This window comes from Lolium perenne, chromosome 4, assembly GCF_019359855.2.
Source record: "Lolium perenne isolate Kyuss_39 chromosome 4, Kyuss_2.0, whole genome shotgun sequence".
NCBI lineage: Eukaryota > Viridiplantae > Streptophyta > Magnoliopsida > Poales > Poaceae > Lolium > Lolium perenne.
The window spans coordinates 39,003,635-39,015,696 of NC_067247.2; the positions used below are offsets into that span (position 1 = coordinate 39,003,635).

Genomic DNA, 12,062 nt, shown 5'->3' on the forward strand with positions numbered 1-12,062 from the left:
ACCAATGGCTACCACAGCCACACCAGAAGAATTGCAAGCATATCAATATAGGCTCGCACGAGCTGCCAGGGAATTGGAAAAACAGACAGCTGAGTTGAACAGGAGAAAGGAGGCAGCTTCTGCATCCAGCAGGAGAAGGGCAGATCTAAGTCGACAATCTAGAACTACGGGTGATAGCCATCGGGAGGCGCGGAACAGAGCAAGGTCAAGACTGCAACACATACCCGAAGCGGAAAGAGAGCACTTGGTTCAAAACCTCGACATGTCCTTTATGTCGATAGATACAAGAGGAAACATCATCCCTAAGACACCGTAGGCTGGGTATATGGCGACACACGCTTTTATCCTTGCATCTAAACCACCTCCGGGTGACCCAAGGGAAACACTGTACAATATGGCGGTAGCAGGAGTTGGAGCTATGGGGACAGCGTTTATATCAACGCCTCCCGAAGGAGTGGCAAGGCAAAATAGTCCGCGACCCGCAGCTGCAACAGCGGCAGCACCTGAAGGGCCAAGTAGAGCAAGAGACACAGCAGCACAAGCGAGAGTCGTCAGAGCGCGGCAAAGCGAAGGGATCATCGGCAATCCCCGAACTTAACGACGAAGATATGTGCGGCTTACCATGCTTCACGAGGAGAGTCCGAAAAACGCGAGTCCCCTCGGGATTCAAGTTACCCGATAATTTCAAGAAATTCGACGGCCTTCAAGATCCGGAGGATTGGCTAGTCGACTATCCGGAGACGGTGAAGCCGACAGAGGAACTAGGGCAACAGCCATGCAAAGCATCCAGGTGCACCCGAGTGGTGCCGCACGATCATGGATAAAGAAACTCGCTCCAGGATCCATCGACAGCTGGGAAAGTTTCGAGGACGTGTTCGTCAAGAACTTCAGATCCACGTGCAAAAACCCGCATCGTTAGAGGAGTTGAGAGCGTGTCGACAAAAGCCGATGAGCCAATGAGAAAGTACATCCAGAGGTGGAATATCATCAAAAACTCGGCAGAAAACATATCCGACGAGAGAGCAATAGATGCGTTTGTCGCAGAGTCGCGTGGAGACTTTGTCGAGGATTTGGGAAGGACCAATCCAAGGACAGTATCCGCGTTAATGGAGATAGCAAATAAATGGGCAGATGGAGAAGACGCTGTCCACAACAAACGACACAGGTCGCCGAGAGGAGGACCGTGGTCGAAACGATCAACCGAGGCGAAGATTTCCTCGGACGGACCAGACCTACGACGCCCCAGGACAAATTTCGGCAGGTTTTCGGACAAATACAGGAGGCAACAGAGATGATCACCAGAGAAGCAGTGAACAGCGAGGTGATAATAGGGATGATTCACGCAACAGGCAAAATAGTGGGCCGAGGTTTCCAAGACCTTTCGTGTCCCCCGAGGAAATGCTGAACGGACCGTGCCGGATGCACTTCTTCCTCGACAAGAACGGGAAAAGACAGTCGGGGCACTGCAGAAGACTGTCGAAATTTTCAGCAATGTTCAGATACGCAGAAAATGCTCACGCTCGAGCAGCACAGAGAAACCCTCGGGAGCCTAGGAGCGAGGTTCATCTCCCGCCACCTCCCGCGATTACAGAGGACAATCGACACCAGCCTAAGAATAGCGGCAGCACCTGCACCACCACCCTATGTTGATCCTAATTCCAACGGAGCAGTGTTGATGATTCGTAAGGGAAGGCCGTCCAATAGAGCTCAAAAAGTAATCTCACGACAGGTGTTTATGGCAGAGAAAATGCCTCCACCAACAGTTGAGTACCTTAATTGGTCAGGACAAGATATCGGCTTCACAATAGCAGATCATCCGCAGCAAGTTCCTCGACCAGGGCAACAAGACTTATTCTCGCCAGCTTATCGCAGGATTTGATGTCTCTCGAGTGTTCATAGACGGCGGCAGCAGCTTGAACCTCATGTATGCAGATACATTGAGGAAGATGAACATATCCTTAGCAAACTTGAAACCAATGAGACACAAGGTTCCACGGCATTACACCAGAGAAACCAAGTTATCCATTGGGAAAAATCAATCTCGATGTTCAATTTGGGACCCGAGAAAATTATAGAATCGAGAAGCTCGAATTTGAAGTCGTGGATTTTCCATCACAATACCACGCTCTGTTGGGACGACCAGCATATGCTAGATTTATGGCAGTACCACACTATACATACCTGTTGTGGAGGTTGCCCGGACCAAGAGGACCAATCACAGTCAAGGGAAGCTTTGCCTTAGCCGATAAGTGCGACAAGGATTTTCACAAAGTTGGCGTAAACTTTCGGGATGCAAGCCGAGTACTTGGCGTCAAAAAGCATGACTGATTACGACGTGCATTGCCGACGCTGGAAGGCCAAATAAAGAATCAACTTTCAACACAGAGAAAAATTCTAAGGAGGTGCAGATTCACCCGACAGATCCAAAAAGACGACATCTATCGCAAACGATATGGATATCGCATAGGAAAGCGCGCTCGTCAAGTTCCTCCGTGAGAACTGGAAAATCTTTGCATGGTGTCCAGCTGACTTGCCTGGTGTACCCTGGGAAATTGCCGAGCACCACATAAATTTGGATCCAACCGCGAAACAAATCAGACAACCTTTGCGGCTTTTTTCGGAACCAAACCGAAAAGCCATGCTTTCAGAAATAAATCGACTCGAAGAAGCTGGTTTTATCGGAGAAATATCTACGTAAGCCACATGGGTAGCTAACCCGATGATGGTGCCGAAGAAAAACACGACAGTCCTTCGCATGTGCGTCGACTTTACGTGTCTCAATAAACATTGTCCTAAGGATCACTTTCCTCCCAAGGATCGATCAAATTATCGACTCCACGGCAGGTTGCGAACGTCTTTCCTTCTTGGATGCATACTCGTTATAACCAGATCAGATTAAAAGAAGATGATGAAGCCAAGACCGCGTTTATTACACCTTTCGGCGTGTTTTGCTACAAAACAATGCCCTTTGGTCTAAAAAATGCGGGAGCAACATATCGAGGATGATGCGAAGTGTTTAGCAACACAGATCGGGAAAAACGTGCAAGTATACATCGATGATGTCGTCATAACGTCAAAAAAGGGAGCAACATTGATCGAGGATCTCAAAGAAACTTTTGACAACCACGACAAATTCTGCCTCAAACTGAACCCGACGAAGTGTACTTATGGCGTCCCAGCACTACAACTTCTCGGGTTACTAGAATCGGCAAGAGGGATAGAAGCAAATCCCGACAAAATACACGCCATAGTAACAATGAGAAAGCCAACCAAGTAGAAAGAAAACCAGCCGCTAATCGGCGAGTCGCAGCTTTGAGCAGGTTCGTCGCCCGGTGAGGTGACAAAGCGTTACCATTTTATGCGCTGCTAAAACAAGGAGATAAATTCCGGTGGAACGAAGAGGCCGACAGAGCTTTCGAGGATCTGAAGCGAAAAATCTCGACACCACCAATCCTGGTGGCTCCAAAGGAAAAGGAACCTCTCCTGCTGTATATTGCAGCCACGCCCCAAGTGGTTAGCACGGTATTAGTTGTCGAAAGAGAGGAAGAAGGGAAAATCCATGGAGTGCGGCGCGGTATACTTCGTGAGCGAAGTCTTGTCACCTTCAAAACAAAGGTACCCTCGGTACCAAAAGCTAGCATATGGAGTGTTCACGACAGCACGAAATTGCGTCACTATTTTTCGGCACACCCGATCATAGTGGTCAATGAAGCTCCCTTGTCAAATATACTGAATAACCCAGAAGCTACGGGTCGTGTCTCCCTTTGGGGAATAGAACTTTCCCCTCGGGACATCACGTATGAAAAAAGAAAAGCAATAAAGTCGCAAATACTGCCAGACTTCATCGCAGAATGGATGGAGTTGCAAAATACAGGACCACCAGATTTATCGAGAACTTGGACCATGAACTTTGATGGGTCCAAGAGACTAGAAGGAGATTGCGCAGAGTAGTACTCATATCACCTGAAGGCGACAAATTGAAGTACATCCTCCGGATGACGTTCCTTAACGCATCTAACAATGAAGCAGAATATGAGGCTCTCATACACGGGATGAAGATGGCGAAAGCACTGCGGAGCAACTCGATTAAAAATCTTTGGCGACTCACGCTTGGTGGCTCAGCAAGTTATGAACCAATGTGATGCAATCAATGATAGCATGATGGCATACAAGGAGGTGTACAACGAGCTTGAAAAGTTATTCGATGGATGCGAAGTAAATCATATTAGCAGGTTGAGCAACGACGAAGCCGACGTTCTTGCAAACATCGGGTCACAGTGCCTTCCAATCCCGCCAGGTGTATTATGGGAAGAGATAACAGAGAGATACACTAAGACAACAAAGTCAAAAAGAAGGAGAAGAAACCCTCGGGGGCTGCCAAGGAAAAGCAAGAGGACGAAGAAGAGGATCAGGACTTGGTCATGGTGATACAGATACCGTGGATGCAGCCGTACATATCATACATCATGAGGAAAGAAATACCCGATGATCCAGTTGAAGCAAGGCGAGTAATTCGACGCTCCAAAGCTTTTACGGTGGTCAAGGGAGAATTGTATAAGCGAAGTATTTCAGGCGTTTTGCAAAGGTGCGTTACACCCGAAGAAGGAAGAATAATCCTGAAGGATGTACACGAAGGAATATGTGGCCACCACGCAAGTAGTCGAGCTATCGCAGCCAAGGTTTTTCGGGCAGGATTCTACTGGTTGACAGCAATCGAGGACGCCAAGGACATAGTAAGAACTTGCGACGCATGTCAAAGGTTCGCCGCAAAACCTCACTCTCCAGCAGCAGAGTTAGCACCAATACCATTGTCTTGGCCCTTTGCTCAATGGGGACTTGATATGGTGGGTAAGTTACACAAATCCTGGCCAGGAGGAAAGGAGTACATGCTAGTAGCTGTCGATAAGTTTACAAAGTGGATAGAAGCGAAGCCGATAAATTCACCGGATGGAGCATCCGCAGAAAATTCGTAAAGGCCTCGTCTTCAGATTTGGAGTGCACCACAGCATCGTCAGTTACAACGGCAGCAACTTCACATCCCATGAATTCAAAGATTATTGCGAAGAGGTGGGTATTAAGCTGAACTTTGCGTCAGTTGCACATCCTCAAACCAATGGGCAAGTCGAGAAAGCCAATGGCATCATCTGCAATGGTATCAAGAAGCGCTTATTAGGACCACTGGAAAAAGCTCGACATACATGGCCAGAAGAACTACCAAGCGTGTTGTGGAGCATCCGAACAACACCAAACACAGCAACGCAGGAAACTCCGTTTTTCCTGGTTCATGGAGCAGAAGCAGTACTACCAATCGAGATAGAGCACAACTCTCCACGTGTCGCTGAATATGATGAAGAAACGTCGAGAAGAGTGCTAGAAGACGACGTCGACGCACTTGATGAAGCTCGAGATGAAGTATTATCTCGGGTAACCAAATATCAACAGGATTTGAAGAATTACCACGATCGACGCTTTGCGGCCAAGATCTTTTCAGGTGGGAGACCTAGTTCTTCGGCTCACGCAAAAAAGTCATGAAAAACTCGAGTCACCATGGCTTGGCCCTTACATTGTCACGGAAGTAATTGGAGGAGGAGCATACAGAATAAAGGACAAGAAGACAGGGTGGAGGAGCCAAACCCCTGGAACGTGGCGCAACTTAGGCGTTTCTACGCCTAGAGTCAAAATATAGTCTTTGTAAAGCTTCAATGTACTGAAACGCCCGCGAGTTTTCAGACGCACTCTTTTCCTTTTTCGGGGCACCGAGTGGGGCCGGAGAAGGTTTTTAATGAGGCGGGCTCGCGGTGCTGCAATATAATAAAGATAGTGACAATATAACTTTTCTTCTTTATCGACATGACCAAAGTCTTCGCTCCGACGAATTTCAATATAGTTCATCAACAAAAGGAAAAACTTGCCTTGGTATTCAAATACCTCGTGAGTCAACAAAAATACAAAATAGTACTCAATAAAAAGCTTGGGGGCTCATATTCGCCTTAAATATATAAATGCCTTGGTTCAAAACCTCGCAAGTATACAAATATAGTAAAGAGTCACCGAAACACTGGGGCTAAACAAACAGAGAAATATAATGATTGCTTTACAATATAGTCGTGGATTACAAAGAAAAAATATCTACAAGAAGAAACTAACTAGTCTTGATTCAATATGTCATCAAGAGTAACCCTGTTTTCCTCAGGAGCAGCACCAAGAAAATCGGCATAATGGCCATCGGCAAAAAAGTCGGCATCCATCCGAAGTAGGTCCTCAATCATTTCTTCGGCTATAGGCGTAACCTTCGTGTTAATCCTGTCAACACCAACTCTCCGACGTTTTACTTTTTGGTGAACCTTCTCGACAACCTGGGTAAGGTCAAGCTTCGAGTGGCAGATTTGGAGCATGATAAGAGCAAATGCAGCGCCAGCTACTAGTTGAGCTTTGACAAAATCATGGATACTGCGAGCATCCTTGAACCTTTCCATCAATTCAGGAAGAGTTTTTGGTTGGACGTTCCGAGGAAACATGGAGTTGTAAACCATGGACAAGGTCTTGGTACAGAAGTCGAGGAAATCACGAGTTTGAGAGGCGCGATCTTGAAATCTGACAATTTGGCGGGTCCTTTCCGGGGTAGCCCAAAACAAAGAACCATGGTCCAAGGAGAGATTAACAAGGAGGGTTGTCCTAGCATTCACCCTCTCTTCCTCGGCAGCAGCATCAGTAAAGGCACCTATCAAAACAAAAAAAAAAAACGGAAACCTTCAAAGAAACAATAGTATGCAGATAAAGGATATCAGCAGATGAAACAGGCATACCCGACATATCTGCACTGGCTTCATTCATTAATTCGAGCATGAAATTTTCTCGAATAGTCGCCTTTTCAGCCTCGGAAGCAGCAATTTCCTTAGCAGCTACAGCCTCGCGAGCTTGTTGAAGAGCAATTTTTTCGGCTTCAGATGACTTACGAGATTGCTCCATCATCACAAGTGTTTGCTTCTTCGCATACTGAAGTTGTTGCCGAAGTTCATCCAGTTCTTGCGACAAGGTATCGTCGACAGGAGCGGTATCACCAAAAGCTTTCCTCGCGCGGGAAGAAGAAGGCGAAACATTGGAAGGAGCAGAAGATGGAGTATAGTTATCAAATATCAATCGAAAAATAAACAAGACAACATCAAATAACAAGCAAAGATAGAAGTCTTCATTAATCTCTTGGAATAATTACAAGGGCATTACAGTGGAGTTAAGAAAGTACGTGTCGCCAAATGACTACTTTGGCGACAGAAGCAAAAGAAACAGAAAGAAAAACAGAGGCATGCAACTAGACCTCCGGCCTCGAGGAGCTAGGAGTTGAAGCTGGCTTGATCCCCAGATACGCCAAGATCTTCTTCGTGTTGGGCTTGGCCGCCTTGATCAGCGACCTCCATCTTGACTGCTCTATCTGACTGGTGTCGCCAACCTTCATCCAATCAAGCGTCTGTTGGCTGTCAGCAACCAGGGCAACAGTACTCTCGACAGCAACCTTCATATTCTCCTGACGCATCTTCAATCCCAGTTCTTCCGAAGCATTAAACATCTTGGCGAGGTTAAGGAAAGTTGCGGGTTCTTCTTTCTTCGGGAAGAAATAAGGGAACAACGCTGACAATCCTGCATTAGCATTTGCCACGCCTTCACGAATTTCGCGCCCGTGACACTCCGTAAGAGAAAGTGCGTCAAGGAGAGGATCGTTGACAGGATTATCCAGATCAAAATCCTGGTTTGTTTGGGCTGCCACACGAGACAAGACATCACCAACAACCAAGAAACAGAAGTGCAGTAAAATAAAAGGGATTGATAATATTACTCGTAGTACGTCGACTTTGCGACTTCAAACGCTTGAGGATTCCTTCGTCACGAGAAGCTTGTGCAGCTTTGTGCTCATCCAAGGCAGCTGTCGCATCCTCAAGTTTCTTCTGCAGTTCCTCGACACCAGCAGCTTTCGCCTTAGCTTCATCAGCTTCGACCTTGGCTTTGCTAGCAGCGAGTTCGGCTTTCTTGCGAGCCGCCTCACTTTGCTCAAGTTTTTGAGCCAGTGCGTCGGCGCGTTCGTTAGCCTCTGCAAGTTTCTCTGTCGAGATATGGAAAAAAGAGAGAAGAAAGATCAAAAAATCGCGGCAAGTAACAGGAGTGACAAATTAAGGAAAAACGACAAGTATGAAAGTCGTTACCTTCGGCTCTATTAGCATATTCACGGTACCCAATAAATTGGGAACCGATGCGGAGAAGATCCTTGATCATAGGCTGTTCAACGTGAACACAGTAAGAGAAACATCGGCATAAAAAAAAAAAAAAAAAAGATGTGAAGAAACAAAATAAAGAAAATATAGATGTCGACAAACTTACATCATCTAGGAGCGGGGGCGACGAACTGCCCAACTGAGGGGCAGGATCAACAATCTTTTCAACCCGTGCCCTTTTTGGTGAAGGGGCACGGGGGCTCGAAGGAGTAGATGTATCAACATTTTGTTGAGGAGGCGACGATTCCTCCCCTTCAACTGGTTTTTCTGAAATAACTAAAGTATGTGACGTGCTCGTTCGAGCAGCCACATCTAAAGTTGGTGTTTCTTCATCATCACTGTGACAAAATAGCGGCAGCATAAAAGCAAGGCAAGATAAAATTCTTCAAATAAAAAAGGAAAAGAGCAAGGAACCTACGAGCTGATGATACTCTCGATGTATGGATCATAAGCTGCTTTTCGAGGTGCAGGAGCAGTTTCTTCGGGTTTTGAGGTCCCGGAATCTTCGGCATTGCTCCTTTTCCTTTTGCTCTTCGGAGAAACAGCAGGAGGAGGAGATTGCGCTGATGTTGTATCTTCAGAGGCAGCATCCTTCTCGGTAGATCCCGCAGATTTTCGAGAATCATGCGGGTTCATTCACAAAAGAGGGGGTCTCCTGGTTGACATCATCGACAACGGCTCTTTCTTCGACCTCTCCATCCTCGTGAAGAGGAGGAAGGGAAGCCATAGTAGGATGATTCTACAAGGAAATAGTGACAAAAGAGAATAAGTGAGATACCACTGCAATAAGATACGAGGAACAGTTCAGAACAAGATAGAACTTCGAGAAGAGAAAATACCTCGGGAAGAGGATTGGAAGCACTGTATGGTTCCACTCGACAGGAGGAGGGAATAGGATCCTTCTTGCCTAATCGAGAAATTCTTCGAACCAATTTTTCCAAGTCCTTTACAGAAAGATCACTGGAGATTCTGTTGGCGTCATTTTCACCGAATACGTCCAAAGGGGATTTTTGCGAGCCTGAAGAGGCTGCACTCTAATCCTAAGGAAGTAGGCAGTAATTTGAACACCAGATAGCTCTTTGCCTCGAGTGTTTTGAAGATGACGGATACGAGCCATGAGCGCCTCTGTCGCCTTTTTCTCTTCTTCAGAAGCTTCGGCATCCCAGGAACGGCGACGCTGAATCCTGGCACTTCCGTCAAAAGGAACTATGTTGTGCTCCACAGAATTGGCGCTTTCTTCGTGGATGTAGAGCCACTTTTTGCGCCATCCTTGGACAGAATCAGGAAACTTGACGTCGAAATAATCGACATCAGTCCGAACACAGATAACAACGCCACCTATGTTATAAGTGACGTTGTGGGAGCCATTACGGCGGAGGCAGAAAATGCGCTTCCACAGAGCCCAATTGGGAGGGATTCCGAGGAAGCATTCGCAAAGTGTGATAAAAATAGAAATGTGAAGGATGGAATTGGGAGTCAATTGGTGCAGTTGAATCCCATAAACGAAAAGAAGGCCGCGGAGGAAATCATGGATTGGGGTTGAAAGGCCGCGGATCAGGTGATCAACAAAACTAACCCGATACTCCATTGGAGGCTTGGGGTAGCTTTCTTCGCTAGGAAAGCGGATGGCGTCCTCCTTCGTCATGAGGCCGAGCCTCTTCAGCGTGTTGATGTCTTGATTGGAGATTTTGGATCTCTCCCACTCAAGATCCTCGGCGGCCATCTTGGATTCCGGCGTGCTGTGGCGAGTCAGACGCGTGCGCGGTGGCATCAACGGTAGTGGGCAGAGCAATGTATGTGCGAACGGAAGATTGGAGAGAGTTGGGCGCAGGGGAAGTTTTGCGAAGAGGAACAGGTGGCGGCGCAAGCAAGGGGATGAACGGAGGTTGAAGAAGGGTTTATATAAGAATCGGGTGAAGCAAAGCAGCAGTTGGATGAAGAAATCGTGTGGTGAGAATGGATCTTCTAGACACAAGGGCAAAACAGTATTTTTATTGAGATAGGCGTTACCGTACGTGCGCCAGGAAAAGCGGAGGACGTGTGTCCCCCACTTGCACGACGTGTCAACATGGTCGAAGCAATGGACCCACAGGGCAGAGAACTCACGACTATTCGAGAAGGATGAAGTAAATTTGATTAAGGGAAGTATGTCGACAAGAAAAATAAAAGAAAAGTGACGACGTAAAGAATTATTCAATACTTCGGGAGCCATTGATCAAATAAAAGTTTTTGCCAAAATGCTCGGGGGCTACTTCAGAAAAAAGTAAATTTTCGAGTATGACAAATATAGAAATTGCGGGAGCCTACAACCAAGCACAAGTCCTTGGCTGTAGCCTCGGGGGCTACTCCCATCGGGAGCGCTGTTCGCGCACCCGAGAGATAAAAAAAAGAGAGAAGAAGAAAGAGATCATATTGGGAAGTAATGAAAATATAGCGACAAGGTGGACTAAAATGTTGAGCCTACAACCAAGCACAAGTTCTTGGTTGTAGCCTCGAGTTACTCCCATCGGGAACGCTGTTCGCGTGCCCGATGAAATTAACAAAAATAGAAAAACAAGAGAGTATATTTCGAGTTATAATTAACTCTACATATACTCCCATCGGGAGAACAATATAAGTCATATATGACTCGATAAAATGTGCCATTCCAACAGCCGGAAAAGCACTCGACAATATATTCTCAGAACGCCGAAGTTGCGATCAATTTCTGAATGCCGCAAAATTTGCGAAGGTAAGACCCCAGATCCGTTCTGCTGGGCGTGGCATCGCCAAAGACTGCGCTCTGCTACTTTTATCCGTATCAACAGATACGAAGAAAAATCCTAACGGACGCGTTAGGTACCCGATAAATTTGACTGGGACTCGACAGAATGGTAAGACCTTAAGCGGCACCTGTCGACGTTTACACCAGTATCCCGAGATCATGTCCGGGGACGTGATTTTGAAGTAGGTTTTTGCGGATTGCCACTAGAGCAGTTAACTAGTACCTGATCCGTCAGATGAACTAGCCCCAATTACCAGTATCCCTGTACAATATAGAATTTTATGTGAAGAAATATAAAAGGTTAAAGCTTTCGAGTAAAAATAAACAATGGAGATTTTCCCTGACTCTACGATTCAAGCAAAATCTCGGGGCTATCGACATAGGCATCCCAAATGGGCCTGCCGAAGATGGTACCCGGGGTTTACTGGAAGCCCAATACCCGAAGAATAAGAAGATTCGGGAGCCCAAGATTTACTAAGGAAAGATAGAGTTGTAATAGGAAGTGTTGTTTGTGATCTGGCGGGATGAGTTAGAAACCGTCCCGGACTATGTAAACTTGTATAGCACGGATCCCTCGGCTCCACCTCATATATAAGGGGGAGTCGAGGGACAAAGAATCAATCGAATCATTGTCTGCAAACCCTAGTTTTCATAGTCGTCGAGTACTTTTCGGCTGAAACCTTCGAGATCTACTTGCCCTCTACTTCTAACTAAACCCTAGCCTACAATCCATAGGCATTGACAAGTCAATACCTTGTCACCCGTCACCTTTGGCTTTTTGGCTAGTGAGTTTCTTTGAATTCTGAACTCGGGGGGGTGCAGAGGATATGTACAATCGACAGTCCTAAGACGTAGTTGCTCATTGACGTTGGAACGAGTTTGCTTATGCATCTAGTTAAGCACGGTATATATCAATCAACAGCATATAAATCAGAACGTAACATACATGGAGAAAATGCATCTAGCTATCTCTTTAATTAGTTTGCACAAAATCTAGCAGCAGCAAGACAATTTGATTTTACAGGTACTGAGCA

The 12,062-nt window shown here is 46.3% G+C and overlaps 1 protein-coding gene across 1 annotated transcript in view; it reads right to left on the reverse strand.

The window, feature by feature from the left end:
* LOC139838906 (uncharacterized) overlaps positions 1-9,241 on the reverse strand; it is a 34,535-nt gene extending 25,294 nt beyond the window's left edge. The window contains exons 1-4 of the mRNA XM_071828926.1: positions 8,683-9,241; positions 8,371-8,602; positions 8,196-8,268; positions 7,855-8,095 (exon numbers count right to left, since the gene is read on the reverse strand). Coding sequence (XP_071685027.1) covers positions 7,855-8,095; positions 8,196-8,268; positions 8,371-8,602; positions 8,683-8,900 — 764 coding nt within the window. The 5' untranslated portion in view covers positions 8,901-9,241. The remainder of the gene's footprint in view (positions 1-7,854; positions 8,096-8,195; positions 8,269-8,370; positions 8,603-8,682) is intronic.
* Between the last annotated feature and the right edge of the window lie 2,821 nt (positions 9,242-12,062).